Source organism: Mytilus californianus, unplaced genomic scaffold (genome assembly GCF_021869535.1).
Source record: "Mytilus californianus isolate M0D057914Y unplaced genomic scaffold, xbMytCali1.0.p SCAF_3, whole genome shotgun sequence".
Classification (NCBI taxonomy): Eukaryota; Metazoa; Mollusca; class Bivalvia; order Mytilida; family Mytilidae; genus Mytilus; species Mytilus californianus.
In genome coordinates, this window is record NW_026262679.1 from 109038556 (window position 1) to 109056519 (window position 17964).

At 33.1% G+C, this 17964-nt stretch overlaps 1 protein-coding gene across 2 annotated transcripts in view; it reads left to right on the forward strand.

Annotated features, from left to right (window-relative positions):
• The first annotated feature begins 526 nt into the window (after window positions 1-526).
• Window positions 527-17964, forward strand: part of LOC127735755 (ankyrin repeat domain-containing protein 55-like) — a 44431-nt gene continuing 26993 nt past the window's right edge. The window contains exons 1-4 of one of the 2 annotated variants that reach the window (XM_052246044.1): window positions 527-866; window positions 7462-7593; window positions 10958-11088; window positions 12272-12381. In XM_052246044.1, the coding sequence (XP_052102004.1) occupies window positions 830-866; window positions 7462-7593; window positions 10958-11088; window positions 12272-12381 (410 nt within the window). In that variant the 5' untranslated portion in view covers window positions 527-829. Of the gene's footprint in view, window positions 867-5393; window positions 5447-7461; window positions 7594-10957; window positions 11089-12271; window positions 12382-17964 lie in introns of those variants that run through there. The other variant, XM_052246045.1, reaches the window with a different exon arrangement.

A 17964-nucleotide genomic window follows, 5' to 3' on the forward strand; every position in this document is an offset into this window, starting at 1 on the left:
TATTTTACTTCCTTCCCCCTCCCTTCCTCCTCTTTTTATTTTGTAGAATTACCAAATTGTTATAAAGAAGTACTATTATAGCTACTAAACAGCCATGTCACTTAAATAATGTATATTACAGAATTACAGAATCGTAAAAGTCTTTTGTTTTTTTTAAGTTCGATCATGTTAAAGTACTTTGCAGGATTTGTCACACGTAGTGTGTACGTTTTATATTTAGTAAATGAAAAAAAAATGTTTTACATTTTCGCCCTGCTAGGCTGAAATGTTCCAGAATTATGTTTGTAATCAGTTTGTATCTACATCATAAAAAGTTAATTTTATTTGCATGATTTTTCTTTTTTACATTCTTTTTACATTATTTTTCTGTTATCGTTTTGTTACGAAACGAAACAATATTTTAAGTAATAATATTGGTTTTGCTAGTTCCCTTATTTTTAATTGTCAATTATCCTTTAAACATCTATTTAAATAAAATCATAATCCTGATAATATAATATCATAAGGAATATGCTTATTTCTGAAATGCTCTTGGTTTTATTTGGTCAGATGACTTGATATAACGTCCTTATGTAGACAGAGTTTATCAGATTCAGCACTTATTTAAGCATGTTTATACCATATCTAGTACCGTTTTAATTACGTGTCATGTTTATTAAGTATAAATCATTAATAAGCATCGTACTATATAAAAAAAGCTGAGAAAGCTATGAATAATCGTCGATATGGAGGTTTGATGTTTACGGCAATAATTACCTGGCTGTGAATCTGTTTATATCTGATATTGATTAATTCTACCTGTCATAGTACCACGATGTCATGAAAACTCATGGACTTCCCGTCGGATTCCGTAGAACATGATACGGGTAAGATTACGATTTTTTCTTTGCTAATTTGTTTTATTTGTTGATACTATTGATATTTGCTACACTTGCTAATCTTTATTTTATAGTGCTATACTAACTGTCACTCGTTTCTATCCCTATTCGAACGTGGATATTCAATTCTTTGAACTGTTTGTTTACGTGAATGAAATGTGATTTTGAATTGATTAAATATGGAAATCAGTGTGTCGAAATGGATCGCTTAACTGATATTCGTTTAGTTAATACGTAGTTTCGATTGCTTTGAAGAATAGATTAAATTTGTCCTAAAATTTGATAAAAATAGACAAGAAATGAGAGCAAAAACATTTAATCGAGTAATTGATATCCTAGTATGAATACTACATTGTCTTCGCAGGATTTGTATAATAGTTACTTTAGAAATCCTTGATCCTCGTTTCATAAACTGTAAAAGAAATGAAAACAACACGTCCGAAGCGCTTTTCTGGATTTACCTTCATCAGTAATATTCTGTATTACATGATAATAGAATAAAAAAGTTAGAACATACCAAGAGTCAATCATAAGCCATTATATCAAAACAAGATGTGGTATGATATCTTATATTAAAGACAACAATGCACCAGAAACCAAATAACGTAGATTTAAGCAACTATTGGTCGAAGAAAGGCATACAGACATACACCAGGGCTCTCGATCATAGAATTTAACTCAGTACTCGGTATACAAAAGGAGTAGGTCCGGTAAGGGCCGATTTTGGCCTCAAAATTCAGGTTCATCTGATGAAAGATTTTGGACACTTTTTAAACACTTAAGTGTCTACTTCAGTCGATTCAATTAGTTTATGTGAAAGATTTGAACTGATTTAGTCATTAAAGACGCTCAAATTCAAGCTTAAATATGAAAAATCTATCAAATATGCCATAATATGTCACTTTTCAGATGGTTTTTGTCAAAAATGAAAGTGGCCGCATCCGTGTTCATTCTCAACCTTTATATATGTTATGTATTATCATCAAATACAACTTACATTTAAATATTAAGAATGAACACAAATGCGGCCACTTCCATTTCAGACGAAAACCGTCTAAAATTAACCAAAATGCGAAAATTTCGAAGATTTCAGTAATTTAGCATGACTTAATGACGCTAGTACCCGATACATGTGCATTGTATTGTCAAAAACAGCACATATTTATGTAACAGAAGTATTCTTCTTTCCAATAAATAGCTTAAAATTTACATTTTAACAATTTTGTAAAACTGCTATATTTTGTGGCCAAAAAGGGGTCTTACTGGGCCTACTCCTTTGTACTCGAAACACCAAATTCAGTATTTTGATTGGTTAAATTCAAAGTCTGAGTACGATAATCGTACTCGGAATTTGTCTGTGGTATGATTGCCAATAAGACAACTCTCTACCAGACTTCCTTTTTCAGTGTTCATTAGTAAACTTTTATAACCACAAGGCCACAAAACACCGAACAGAAAACTAAAGATCAAACAACACGAACTCTGAACTCCTTGTGCAAAACAAAATAGATAAAATCAATTATCTCTGTAGCTAATTAATGAAAATGTTTCTCCCTTAACTATGAAGGTATGACTTTAGACCTAAGTGATGATTAAATCAAAGTGTATTCAAACTACCCTGAATATATTTCACGTCAGGACCATTTTCAAAATTTCAAAAAGTTTGTTTGATCTTTAGTAATATTCACAGTATCCATAGTATGTACATTTAATGTATTTACAACGAATGACATATTTCGGAGAATGTAACCTGGTTAGCATTGCCTTAACATGGTTTTTCTACCTCAGGAATAGATTACCTTAGCTGTATTTGGCAAAACTTTTAGGAAATTTTGGTCCTCAATGCTCTTCAACTCCGTACTTTATTTGGCCTTTTTAATATTTTTTGATTCGAGCGTCACTGATGAGTCTTTTGTAGACGAAACGCGCGTCTGGCGTAAATATAAAATTTCAATCCTGGTATCTATGATGAGCTTATTTGATAGATTTTGACAATTTTTATAATATTTATCAAAGAAAATAATCCGAACATTCATATCTAACCCAAATTTCTTTAGAAATAAAGCTACATATTGTTTTCCAGATACAATTTAATTAAGTTTGATTATGAATGTACTTCAATGCAAAAATACCAAGACATATAAAATTTACAAGAATGTATCAAAAGTTGATAATATTCACAGTATCCATGGGATCACAGATTGACTCCATAAATCAGCTTTCATGAATTAGAATTTTAAACCTTTCCATTCTTAATTGTCGTCTTCCTTTCTTTGTATTCTAAATACAAAATTTCTCTAAAATAAGTATGACATTGTAGTAAAATTGAGAATGGAAATGGGGAATGTGTCAAAGAGACAACAACCCGACCGAAGAGCAGAAAGCAGCCGAAGGCCACCAATGGGTCTTCAACACAGCGAGAAAATCCAGCACCCAGAGGCGGGCTTCAGCTGGCCCCTTAGACGTATTTGCTGCTTCATTATTTATTAACTCCTTCATACATCAAATTGATTATATATTATGAAGGTTGTTTGGTTAACCTATAATGGCGTAACAACTAGGGGAATCAAATTTTTATTTTCTATTTTTATTCCATCTTCCATCTGTAAAACAATTACCAGTTTCTCGTTTGGTATCTTCTCTCCCTTATTCTTTAAAAAATTCCGCTAAATTTTTATTCTATGTTTGCTGTTGTGCTTTTTTCCATAGTAACGATTTGGAAACTCAATATTTGTATCAATGATAGGATTTAGAGCAAATTCACGTGGCCGGGACAAACACCAATGAGACAGCAAAACAACAACACAGACAACAAAAGACTTCTAGTCATATATATTACTTTACTCTCTTTGGAATTTTGTTTTTTATTATCTTGGTAACGAGTAAATATGGTGTTGGTTATCTTGTTGTTGCTTATTGTTGATTGATTTATTGTTGTTTGCTCTACATCCAGTGGCAAATATTTCATGCATACTCAGGAAGATGGTCATTGTTGAAGGCCCTACCGTACAGTGACCTGTAATTTTTCACATCTTTGTCCTTTGGTCTATGGATAATTCTTTCATTGGTAATCAAACTACATCTCCTTATTTTTTTTAAATGACGTGCTTCGCTAATGCTCCTGTTTGCTAGCTTTGTTTCCTGAATCAATAGCTAATTTCAATATATTTTTTCTAATATTTTCCTGCTGCATTTAGCTTTAATCTTAGTTAAATTAACTTCACTTTATTGATTTTCTTCTTTAAGATTATTCTCATTCGCATACTTCTAATTGTCTTTTAAAACATATCCACGTCTTTGGCAATATGTTGTAGGAAATGTTCGTGATATGTATCAGTTTATGTTTCCCTTGGTTCTATTTTGATGTATATATATATTTTTTTAAAGTACTTTTGATGTTAGTCCATTTAAATTATGGAAAATAATAAACTTATTGCAAAAGAAAAATCTATTGTCCCATTTTCTATCTACCACCTAGTATTAAATAGTTGGAGGATATCAAAGCGGAATAAAAAAACGAAAACAGACAGTCAAAAACGTGGTTAAAAGATAAAAAAAAAAGTCCGCCTAACACTTTAAAAAAAGCAAAGATTGAGCAACATGAACCCAACTTAAAATCAAAGGTGCATCCGAAGAGTTCTTTATCAGCTAGTGACTTCTGTTATGTTGCTCCTGTTGAATAAACATACGGCGATACAGCAATCATACAGCCGTATGACCAAACCATTATGTATTCTTTTGATTTTTTTTATAGATGACTCTTGATTGAAGCCTTGGTTCAAAAACTTCCCTGTATAAGTAGCAACTCTCCATGAAGAAAACCATGATAGGAAATCATGCCATTGCTTATTATGTTAAGTCGGAAATATATGCGGCTTGAATATTGCTACAAAGAAATTGCAGGTTCATTGTGTGAAAATTTAAATCATCTTATTTGTCGTAAAAAATTACCATTTAACCGAACATATTATAAATTTCTGTTGAAAAGATACGAATCAACAAAGTTATCAGACTTTGAATTATTCAGTGAGGACTGTAGCAGTACCTCTCTCTCTCTCTCTCTCTCTCTCTCTCTCTCTCTCTCTCTCTCCGTACACAAAATCATAAATTGTTTATTGAGTATCGTAATTTCGATGTTTAAATATATATTGTCATACGCTATTTATGGATTTTTAAACTTCACTAAAACTAGAAACAATGGTAAGGTTTATTTGATTTTTTATCAAGATATCATTGTCCTTGTTCCGTTTTCAAATTCAAAAATTATAATTTAAAAAAAGTTAAATTTCACGATAAAGGAGGCTCTTGTACGCCTTGAAGTCTAACATGTCCTAGATGTAAATACAAATCCTGGCTAATTGAATAGATATGAACATACTTGTGTGTATTGAGTGGAGTATCGGGACATCTTTACGACTTATAGAATAATGAACAATTGTTAAATGATTCAAATATAAATACAAGAAAGATCAGCTGACCGACCCTCGTCTAATTTATATCGTTTATAATTACTGAACCTAGCTACACGTTTATTTATTTAAACTAACGGATGTAGTTAATAATGGCAGGTAAATTAGAATTGTTTCGGGGTAAAGAAGTAACTTTATAAGTTTATACATAGATCTTATATATTTTATCATTTTTGTTATTGACAATGATGCATTTTGTAATACTACGGTTCCGAAATGAAATTGTAGCTGCCATTTCACTCTGCATATGTTTAAGTCAGATATTCGATATGGAGGATGACGAAACCCTGTGGGATGGATTACTAATGATATTCAATCTTACAAATTGCCATTGAAGACAATCTTGATGAACTATTGGCAATTTCATACATTGTCTCTTTGACACATTCCCCGTTTCCATTCTCAATTTTTATTGTATATTCTAAGACAATCTGCACCACACATATACTTACATCTGAGAAGTTCACATTTTATAGACTTTCTGTTTTGCATTTTTCCAACTGAATTCTAGGAGAAATGAATAAAAATGGTTCCCCTTGTATTTATTTCATCAACGGAGCTTTTTAATCTTAATTAATATTCACAATATCCTATTTCTGTGTGTACTTTGAGGTTTAACATCATTATATCAAAAGTTCTTCACATTTAATCAAATCATAAATGCAAACGAATGGCGAAACACTTCTGATCAATTTCAGCAAAATTTTAGCATAAAAAGAAGAAGGATACCTTAAACCAAAGCCAAAATTCTACCGAGTGTAAAGCTTTGTGTAGTTTTTCAGATACAAACATTTTATGTTCCGTGTAGTGTGAATAATTTCAGATCTATCTTGCAATTTCCAGGTCAGAATAATATTTTGATTTGTTGCATTTGTAAAGATGTCGACAAATATGTAAAGAAAATTAGCATCATCCCGTATCTACGTATGCAACATCCGACCGTCAATACTTGTTTCATCATTCAACCCCAAAATATATTTATGTTTTTCCTTTGAATGGCCGCTATCCTCTTGTTTTCCTTTTTCTGGCTCAATGAATATTATCCACTGCGGTTGGATTTTAAAATCGTATACCACTTTACCCGTTGTTGACAAAAACAACTTTGAAAGAATATTTAACATTATTTAATTTTGTTTTGAGGTTTTGTATCTTTTAAATCAAAACGAATTAATTTAATTTTCTTCATTTTGTGCAAATGGTTCTGTGTTTCCTTCCTATTAAAAAAACATTTTTGTAGACCAATACTCAAACTTTTCAAAAATGTATATCCAAGTTTTAAGCAATCTATTAACTTTTACAATTCCATTGAAGATTCAGAAATATTGCAGAACTGTTGAATAAGATCAAATTCAAAAAGAAAGACGAGAAACTGTCAATTTTAGTAAAAATTCAAAGACTTAAGAAAATGCTTACCCTTCCGGAGCACCTGAGATAATCTCTGGTTTGTGGTGGGGTTCGTGTTGCTCAGTTTTTATAGTTTTCTATGTTGTGTTTTGTATACTGTTGTTTGTCTTTTGGTCGTTTTTCGCTTTTAGCCATGTCGTTGTCAGTTTGTTTATGAGATTTAACATTTCTTTGGTATCTTTCGCCTCTCCCTAATAAATGTCCCTGTCATTGAAATAAACTTCAAAGAAAATTGCCAGTTCCTCTTCGTTGTTTTGATTGGTTGTGGTATTTAGTATTGTAACATTATTTCCAGCTAGCTCTGTTATATTCCATGACAGTATTAACGTAGACATCGCAGAATGGATATTGAACAGATTCAGGATGAATCAGGACTTAACAGTGTAGTATTTGAAGATTTTCGGGCATCAATCGATATTACTGGCGACGCATAAGCTCCGTCAGTAAACGAATAAGTGCCACCATCAAATCAAAAAGTGATGCCCACATCTCTTCAAATACAATACTGTTATCTACATTCTAATGCAAATGAAAGAAAACACCGCTAAATCATACATTTTAGAATCATTCACATGACATCTCCGCTTACGCTCGCAGTTTTAGTCCTTCAATCGTGGAATTGATACCATAAATCTTGTGGCGTTATACAATCAACACGAACGTTACAAACAATTTTGCAATATATTTAACGTCTACAGATTTTCTTACAGATGGTTCATCTGAATGTGATATAGATGCAGAAAGATGTCTTGCACATAAGGCAGCAGCACAGGGAAATATAGAATTGCTGGTTCATGTTGTCAAGAGTGACCCAGGGGTACTTGAGCAAGATGATGGTGACGGTATGTAACAAAACTATTCTAACAATGGTAACATTTCAAATGAAAATTCAAACATAGCTCAGAAAAAATAAAACATTGAAGGCGTTGATTTCTTCCGGGGAAACACATATATGAATCCGAGTACATTATAAAGGCTTGTGTCGAAGAATTGTTGAAACCACCACCACACCGAAACAATAATCTGCATCTTTTATAACACGACAAGTCAAAACAAGTTTTTAAATATCTAAAGATCAAAAGAATAACCTAAGTTCCTGTTATAAGAATTATTATAGAGTGTTAATAGTCAAGGAACAGTAAATGGGATATGTCACAAGCTTTTGTTAAAGTTTACATACAACTTTGACATGTTTGACTGCAACTTAAATCTTACAAAAAAAACCATGAAAAAATTATTTCGTTAACTAAACTATTTTTCAAAATTATATTTAATAACTCGATCCTGCACAATACCTATTCCATAGATTTTCTTTTAAATCGGCGTGATACTGCCAGATAAATTTCCGTTCAAATGATATAAAATAATCATAGGATCACTAACTTCGTTTTTGTGGTAAAAATCAGTCAAAGTGGTGTTTTTATTTTATTATAAAATATAAAACAAACGTCGAAATAATGACACGTCGTTGCGAGGCCTAGGGAAAGCAAATAAAACATCGCAAATACACTGGTAATGGTCGTCGTACGTTCTTAGTTTTGCTCGAAGCGCTATTCAGGATTAATCTCCAAACACAGAGTTAAACGTTTGAAAGAAATGGAATCAACAAAAGACAAGAAACCAAAATGTACAGCGAGAACCGCCATAGGTCAACAAAAATTGAGTAAATGGAACCTTATTTTTAAACTTTTAATGAGGATTTTAAGTTATGAAATCATTTGTCATTATGCATATTATAGGTGATAGGATGAAACGCACGACGAAAACAATAGCCTCCTTAGACTACTGTAACCAAGTTTGAAAAGTACGAAGAACTGTAAGGGAGCTTCTAACAAACAATAATGATAACTTAATGGAAGTTGTTGATCAAGCTTAATGATTCGAAGGATAATTAAAACTGTTCAAACATGAATTTTATCGACGCAGAGGGTGCCCATTAGAATTAAAAGTTTGAAATATGCATAGTCTTGATTAATAATGGATATTACAAAGGAATATATATTTGAAGACAAGTTTTATTGAAATATAAAATAGAGAGATAATAATTATTGAATGTCAATTCTAGAGGGTATTGTCAGGGGGTCTTCATTTTCAAGGCCATATTCTCTAAAAAAAAACATTTGTTCATTATTCTCTTTTCTTTATATGAGAGCACCCCATTATTCCTATTCTTAATTTTTTACCATTATTCTCTATTCTGTACACCCAATCAGACGCTCATTATGGTATGAACGATGTGAGCATGTGCAGTGGAGATTGTGGTTAACGTTCAAGGCAAAAGCAAAATATACATTGAGTTTACGATAGAAAAAAAGCTTTTAAGAAGATGATATGCCTAACATCACAAAAAGCACAAAAATCATTACATTAAAATCGATATTTCGCCATCTCAAGAGCTAGTTAACCGGAATATATCAACCGGAAATGACAACTTTCTAGTGCTACAAAAAAACTCCTAATTAGAAGTTATACAAATAACTAGCGACAACAAAAATAGGAACATGCGTCTTTACAAAGGCATAAAATACTGATGTATAATATGTAAATGACGTTTCAGTAGGTAACTTTAAAAAAATGATTAGACGGTCAATTTGCCAACAGCACTGTAAACAATATAGGTTTTGAATGGGGTTTTACAGAAAAGAGAATAATATTATTTAAAAAAGGGTGGCAAAAAAAGAGAATAATGGAGTGTTAATAAATAAAGAATGATTTTTTTAAAAAGAAAACTGGATTTAAAAATTTACTAACGATATCCTCAGATATATAAGCACTGATTTTTTTGTTTAACCGACAAAATCTTTGTGTATCAAGTATCATAGAATGAAATTTGAAAAAAAAATCCATGATTCCGTAGTAATGCAATACTGAGGAAATCGATAAATTAACCTGATTTTCAATTACTGCGACAATTCATCAAGAGACATTGATGTGATTGACTTTGTAATACGATAACATTGTTAAGAATGATTTTTTAAACCCCGGCCCTTAATCATGTTAATGTTAATTACACATACTGACTTCTTACCGTATAACTGGAATTTTGCAGCATATAACTTGAATAAAAAAACAGCTACCATATGTTTCTTTACATGGTCGTCTCGTTGATCTCGTGGTCAAGTTCTCGCCAGGGCTCCCGAGTGCAGGAAGTCGTGAGTTCTAGCCGCGGCTCGGTCAAACCAAAGACTTTAAAATTGGCATTTGTTGTTTTTCCGTCAAACACCTGGCATTTACGAGTAAGGGCAAAAACTGGTCTGCTCGGAGCCAGAATATAATTTGTCTGATTAGGATGACGAGTCTTGCTATGCGCCGTGTAATCTAGCACATACAATCCTTTTCAGCGTGTCGGTCTAGAGAATAAAGCAATACATGGTCGTAGATCATTAATAGTATATAGTAGTATGATCATATATTCTTGCCTTGAATATGCATGTAATATATGTTGCTGAACGTAAAGTAGTCATAATCAGTCAATATAAAAACACGTTACCTTGGCCAGCTCATCGCTGAATTCTTCTAGCAATTGTTACGTTAAAGAAGGGTGGTTCGTTAAAATATCGGTTGTTTTCTTGTGTTTCGTAAAACCGTGCCTCAGGTAGTTCCACCCCATATCCCTTCATTTGTCGTAATATATATGTATTTATTTATAGCCTGTCCATAAGGGTAGAATAAAAAGTTGTTTCGTTTGTCCTAGCGTCACGTGTGATTTGTTTCTTAACGTATAGTTTACCAATATGAATTCGACCTTATCGGACTAAGAAAGCAACATGGATATTTTATGACAGGAAAGTAGTATACCTTCATATTGCGATACTGTCTTGTAATCAACTCCAGTATGCTGTTTTGATACCAAAGATCACACTACTGTGATAATATTGACCGCTCTCATACCTAAACGAAGGGGTCTTTTTCTGTACTAGATTTTCCTTTCAAAAGAAGAGAGTGTGGCATAATACCAATAAACTCATCATAGATACTAGAACAATGTTTGTATTAAGTAGTTCACAATTTTGATATATCCCATTTAAATGTAATATCTCTAAGGTTTTTATATAAAGCCTACAGTGTCTACAAAATTTCGTTTTTGAATTGATCCCAATTGCCTAGTATGAAAAAAAACTATAAAGACGCTAAAAGTTTTAGTAAGTAGACATAGTTCTGTCGTACTGATGAAACAAAACGTAATGAGGTTGTTCTGTAATACAGGTTACAAACCTTTAGCTCATGCAATAATGATGCAACAACTCCAAGCAGTGAAGCGACTAGTTAAAATGGGAGCCAATATCAATGCACAAGACAGCAAAGGAAGAACTGGTCTGGCTGTGGCTGCTTATCAGGTAAATAAGTAAAAATATTGCATAATTAAATGTGGCAAAACATAGACTGGGGAAATATCAGACTTTCTTTTAAATACACGTTACAGGGTAGTAACAGTTCATAGCCTTTTAAAAAGTCATTTTTTTATCCTATTATTTCAAATCAATGTAACAAAGAGAAAATAGCGACTGATGTCTCTCTGTCATTTCACTTTATATTTCTGAAATTGAAGAAGATTCGATTACATTGCCAATACAAATGTTCGATATTAAACATTTTCAATTTTTACTTTCAACTTCAAATAATTTAACGGAAGAATCAAAGTCCGAAATATAAAATGATTAAACAAACATTTACTTCTAATTCTTGAAATAACGAAATGAAAAGCGGCAATTTCTAATTTTTTTTTTTTAATTTTTTTTTTTTTTTGTGTTTTAACGCCACTTTTAAGCACCGCTTTTGGGCTATTTCGTGGCGGCCAGTTTTTATTGGTGGAGGAAGCCGGAGTGCCAGGAGAAAACCACCGACCTACGATAGGAAAACTGACAATCCTAGTCAATTAAGATTGGAGTCGAGTGCACCCACACGAGCGGGGTTCGAACTCACAACCTCAGTGTTGACTGGCTAGTGATTACAGTAGTAACTACTTAGACCACTCGGCCACCGAGGCCCCGCAATTTCTAATCAACATGGGAAAAAATAAAGTAACAAGTCATACAAGTCCATGTCATAGTATGTAAGCAAACATTGATAACCAAGTCTATTTATATGTCTGCACGGTGAACGAATTTCGTGGTGTTTCCTCATCAACTTTCAGAATGTTTGTGCCAAAGAAATATGGCTACCTCCAATTCTTTCGTCCAACAGTACAATTCTTTTCTTAAAACCGGATGTATAAATACCCAGCCGCTTCCGATTGGAAATGAACATGTTTTGTCGTCACAACTTGTTGTTATATGATGTATCAGCGATATATCTTGCTTAATGGAATAAAGATTCTGAATTAACGGAAGTTGATTATAAATGTATGAATTCTGAACAGGGTCAGCTCTAGGTAATAATAGCAATATTGTCTAATAACTACTTACTTTTATGTTTAAAAATTGTCATCGCTTAAGTCGTTTTCCGAATTTTTTACTTGATTATGATTTTAATCGGCTAGACAATGTATCTAATAGTGTGTTGTTATATGTTCATTTGAAGGGCTGGTATGAGGGAGTAGTTTACCTACTTCGAAAAGGTGCTAAACAGAATATTGCGGACAAATCAGGACGATTACCATTGCATGCCTCTACGTATAATAAAGATACAAGGTAGGGAAATATATAAATACAAGGTTATACATATAATTAAAAAAAATACTAGGTAGAGATATAAATAAAGATATAGAAGAAAGGGAATCAAATAAATTTACGAGGTAGGGACACCACTACATGTACAAGAAAGGGAAACAAATAAAGTTACCAGGTATGGACACCACTACAGGTACAATAAAGGGAAACAAATAAAGTTAAGAAATAGGGACACCACTACAGGTACAATAAAGGGAAACAAATAAAGTTACCAGGTAGAGACACCACTACAAGTACAATAAATGGAAACAAATAAAGTTACGAGGTAGGGAAACCACTACAGATACAAGAAAGGGAAACAAATAAAGTTACGAGGTAGGGACACCACTACAGGTACAATAAAGGTAACAAATAAAGTTACAAGGTAGGGACACAACTACATGTACAAGAGAGGGGACACAAATTAAGTTACCAGGTAGGGAAACCACTACAGGTACAATAAAGGGAAACAAATAAAGTTACCAGGTAGGGACACCACTACAGGTACAATAAAGGTAACAAATAAAGTTACAAGGTAGGGACACCACTACATGTACAAGGAAGGGAAACAAATAAAGTTACCAGGTATGGACACTACTACAGGTACAATAAAGGTAACAAATAAAGTTACAAGGTAGGGACACCACTACATGTACAAGGAAGGGAAACAAATAAAGTTACCAGGTATGGACACCACTACAGGTACAATAAAGGGAAACAAATAAAGTTACGAAATAGGGACACCACTACAGGTACAATAAATGGAAACAAATAAAGTTACCAGGTAGAGACACCACTACAAGAACAATAAATGGAAACAAATAAAGTTACGAGGTAGGGACACCACTACGGATACAAGAAAGGGAAACAAATAAAGTTACGAGGTAGGGACACCACTACAGGTACAATAAAGGTAACAAATAAAGTTACAAGGTAGGGACACCACTACATGTACAAGAGAGGGGAAACAAATTAAGTTACCAGGTAGGGAAACCACTACAGGTACAATAAAGGGAAACAAATAAAGTTACCAGGTAGGGACACCACTACAGGTACAATAAAGGTAACAAATAAAGTTACAAGGTAGGGACACCACTACAGGTACAATAAAGGGAAACAAATAAAGTTACAAGGTAGGGACACCACTACATGTACAAGAAAGGGAAACAAATAAAGTTACCAGGTAGGGAAACCACTTCAGGTACAATAAAGGGAAACAAATAAAGTTACGAGGTAGGGACACCACTACAGATACAAGAAAGGGAAACAAATAAAGTTACGAGGTAGGGACACCACTACAGGTACAATAAAGGGAAACAAATAAAGTTACGAGGTAGGGACACCACTACAGATACAATAAAGGGAAACAAATAAAGTTACAAGGCAGGGACACCACTATAGGTACAATAAAGGGATACACATACAGCAATTAGCGAATATAAAAATAAATGCACATACTGCGACTATAGATAAAGATACAATGTAGGGATATGATCATAGATGCAAGATAGGAAGATAAATAGATGGAATTAGCTATGGATAAGAATAGAATACATGGAAGAAAGGTATTTGCCTGAAAGTAAGGGTAGAGATTGAAAAAAAATATCCTACAAAACGTATATGAATACTTCTTCTGATCTTTAATACATAGATAATGAAACATCAACAGGTGAGGAAAATGAACTATTTATAGATCTTCAGAACCACATATGATAAAATAAAAGTAGAGGAAAGTAGGCTTTGCATAAGTCTAGATAATATTCGAGAGTAAACATAACATGCACGTGAAATTTGGCTGTACCAACAGTAAGATATAACATGATCATGTCGGTTTTTATTGGGGTTCGTCTTGCTCAGTTTTAAGTTTTCTATGTTGTGTTTTTGGAGTTGTTTGTCTTTTGTTTTTCATTTGTTGCCAATGGGTTGTCACTTTCTCTTCGACTTGTGAGTTTCTGAATGGATAATGAAATAGAAATCGAAGTTTTATTGTCTTAATTGTAAAAATGTATTAACAAATAATAATATAGGGTTATTGCATGAATACTGGGGAATATTGTCCCGAGTATGCGAGTGCAATATATGTTCTACGAGGGACAATATTCCCCAATATTCATGCAATAACCCTTTTATTGTATAGCAAAATAATATTTGAAAGTAAAAATTGGTTTAAACTAAGATTTTGTCGTTGATGACGTCATAAATTTTGAAGATTTATTGCACTGGTGCAATATTAGAATTTATTGCACGCTAACTTTTGTTTACTTTCTGTGGGAAATATTATATTGCTATGCAATAAAATGCATTACGTATTAGCTCCGGAAAAATGATGAGCATTATTTGCCGTAAAAATTGTTAACACCTCTCAACAAGAGAATCAAGCTGTGCAAGATGTAATTGGTTTTCCGATGTCCTATATGAATGAAAATGGCAGAAATGCAAAACCAAATTAACTCAAGTGTTAAAATGTTTTGTCAACAACAGTGTATCAAGTGCATTTGTGCTTTTCAAAAACTATACGCAGCTGCGTAGGTCAAATGGTCATTACGTGGGCGCTATTATAATTAGCTGATTTTCACTGGTTTCCATAAACGACAACTAGGATTCTTTAACATCACATACTTTGACAAGTAAAGAAAGAATAAGTAAACCCAATTTGTGGAACCAGGTTATAAATTCTGACATTTACAGTACAACCAGTATCAGTGTTACTAAAACTCTAAAAAAAACATTATAATATATGTGTCCAGATATAAAGAATGTAACTTCCAATAACTACAGTGATTCCAAATTATTGGAACGTCACTGTGTAATAGCGCGTGTACTATATAGCATGTGTCTATATAAGTCACATCACTATATACAGTTTGAACAAGAAGTGTTTATCAAATGATATTAGATCTATGTATGTCTCCAATTTGCAAGAGTTGGCCCCATTACTTTTTTCCCAAAATCTATGAGGTGTGTCCAGAATTACCACTAAAACTGACCATAAAGATAATTAATGTGTGGCAATTGAAATTCTAATGAGTTGCACAGGTAGATAAAGCTACAACTATGCTCAAGGAATTACGCCTGATTTGAACTTTCATGCAAGAAATAATAGACAATAAACAGGGCCGTAACTACATTGAGGAAAATGAGACAAATGCCTCATGTTGAAAATTTCGAAAAAAAAAATGATAAGTTGAAACAAAAGCTTGTCTTCATATCAAATTGTTTTCACGGCGAGTGTCTTGCAAGAAGCAAGTTCTGTTCACCCCGCAGCGAGTGTCTTGCAAGAAGCAAGTTCTGTTCACCAGGTCTGACGTCGTCCCGTTTTTCGGGATCCATGTTTCTCATTTATTTTTAGTTTTCAGTGTTGATGGTCTATTGTTCGTCGTTATGTGTCTTATCTGTTACCGGGTTTGTCTTTTGTTCCTTTATTGCGCTTCTTTATGACTATTGTATTAGTGTTGAATTTCGTTAGTAATTTTGTTTTAAACTTGAGTTTTATTATATCTAAGGACCTTTTGTCTAATTTTAAAACCTACTTGAAATTGTAAAAATATTTGAAATCAGCTCTCTTTTTTTGTTCTGAGGCGGCGTTAAGCGAACACCATTCAATCAACCAATCAATCTTTATGACTAACACTTCAGTTGTCCAATATTAAGCTGTTGTTGATTCTTCTCGTAACATCTGTATGTTGTAAACGTTCATTCTCTGCTTTGCGTAAACTTAAGACTTGGGAAGGTTCAACGATGACGGGTGAAAGGTTGTGTGATAATGATATGGCAATGTTGCATGTCTACCGATGTCCAGATATTGTTCGAAAAAATGGTTTGAGAAGATTCGATGCTACCGGACATAGAAAAATTGGTCGTTTCTTTCATGGAAAATTAAACTTTATATTAAAGAATACAAGACTGGCTCTCTTTTTTGTAAATAAAACTAAAAAGCTGACATGGGTTAAATTAAAGTGAGACAACCAATCTCCCGGAATCAAATCATTTAAAAAGAAAAATCGTGTATTATTATACGACCTTTTACATTGAAGGGCTAAACTTGCAAGCCGTGTCCAGGCCCTTAAATAGAAAATAAAGGGATATGGAGTAGATATGCATGGGACAAAATCGTACACACTACATAGAAAAAGTACAAATTATCAATGAACAGGGTTTTTATTCCTGTTCTTCATCTTGACAGTCGCTTGAGGGTCTTCAACAATGAAAGAATCATTCATACCCTACAACAAGGTCAAGACGGCCCCTAGCGTCGACTTAGCGGTACTTAAAGTATTGTACTGTGAATAACTTTCAAAGTCACAAAAAAAATACACCAAAGTCAAAACACAATACAAGACCAGAACAGACAGATCCGACATTAATCAGCCGGTATAAAATGTAGCAATGAGGTCTAAGAACAGTTTTCCTGATTCTACCCTGAGTGTACCCTTTAATCCCAGTTAGGAACTACATCAAGTTGTAACTGAAATGCGTTATAAAATCTGAATTCACATAGTTAAATAAATGATAATCAGCCCCCTCTTAACTTGATTTGAAAAATAATAATTAACAGGTATAATACGTTTTCTGAAAGCCGAACTCAATTAAAAAAAAAAAAACAGCAGCCACACACTTAAGTATGTGAAATACGATGTTTGCTTTATCATACTTATCGGTCTTTTGAAGTTGTCCCTAAAAACTAAGAGTCTTACAATGAATCTATTTATTTTGCTTTGAGACCAGAATATTGTCGAAAACATAATTAAAACAAAACTTGTGTTTCAGATTAAGAACGGGTCCGATAAACGCTCAGAAGGCACAATTTTGCGTCTTTTTTCCAGAGCTTCTAGGGGCCTTGAGAGTCCTTGAGCGGCCCCCAGACCCCTCGCCAAAATTTGTTTAGCCTCGCTTCGCTCAGCGAATATATCTTGCCTCACTTTTAAAAGAGGCTAATTACGGCCCTGATAAATCAAAAGATGAAATATTCAAAGTGATTTAATAAAGTATAACATCTGGCATGTAATAAAATATGAAATAATAATAAATAAAGTATGTAAAAATATACTCTGTCAAATAAGCAATGGATACTCTCATTAAAGCTTGGAGGGATACGAATCTCCGAAACAGTACCCAGTGTATCCATCATGAAGCTTTCGTCATGGCGTGTGCAATCTTAAGGTGAAAGCAAACTTAATTTAAGGATGAAACCCGTGTAATTTCCGCTTTTCAATTCATTTTTATATTTTCCATAAGGAAATGTACAAATTTTACTTGCATTTCGCCTCAAAACCTCGCTTACTGGGCTCGTATATTTTTTCTTCATTTCCCGCTCTTATCAAGATATCTGGATAGCATTAGGTAAGCATAGAAGAAAACAAACATTAACATTTTATTCATTTATGAAAACGTATGACAAAAATACCGAACTCAAAGGTAAATTCATAAAGGAGAAGTCCATAAAAACTGACCATATCAAACGTTATCAAACAACGGAACGAGTGAAAAACAACTGTCATATTTTTACTTGGTACATGTCTGTACCAATTCAGGAATATGACAGTTGTTTTCCATTCGTTTGATGTG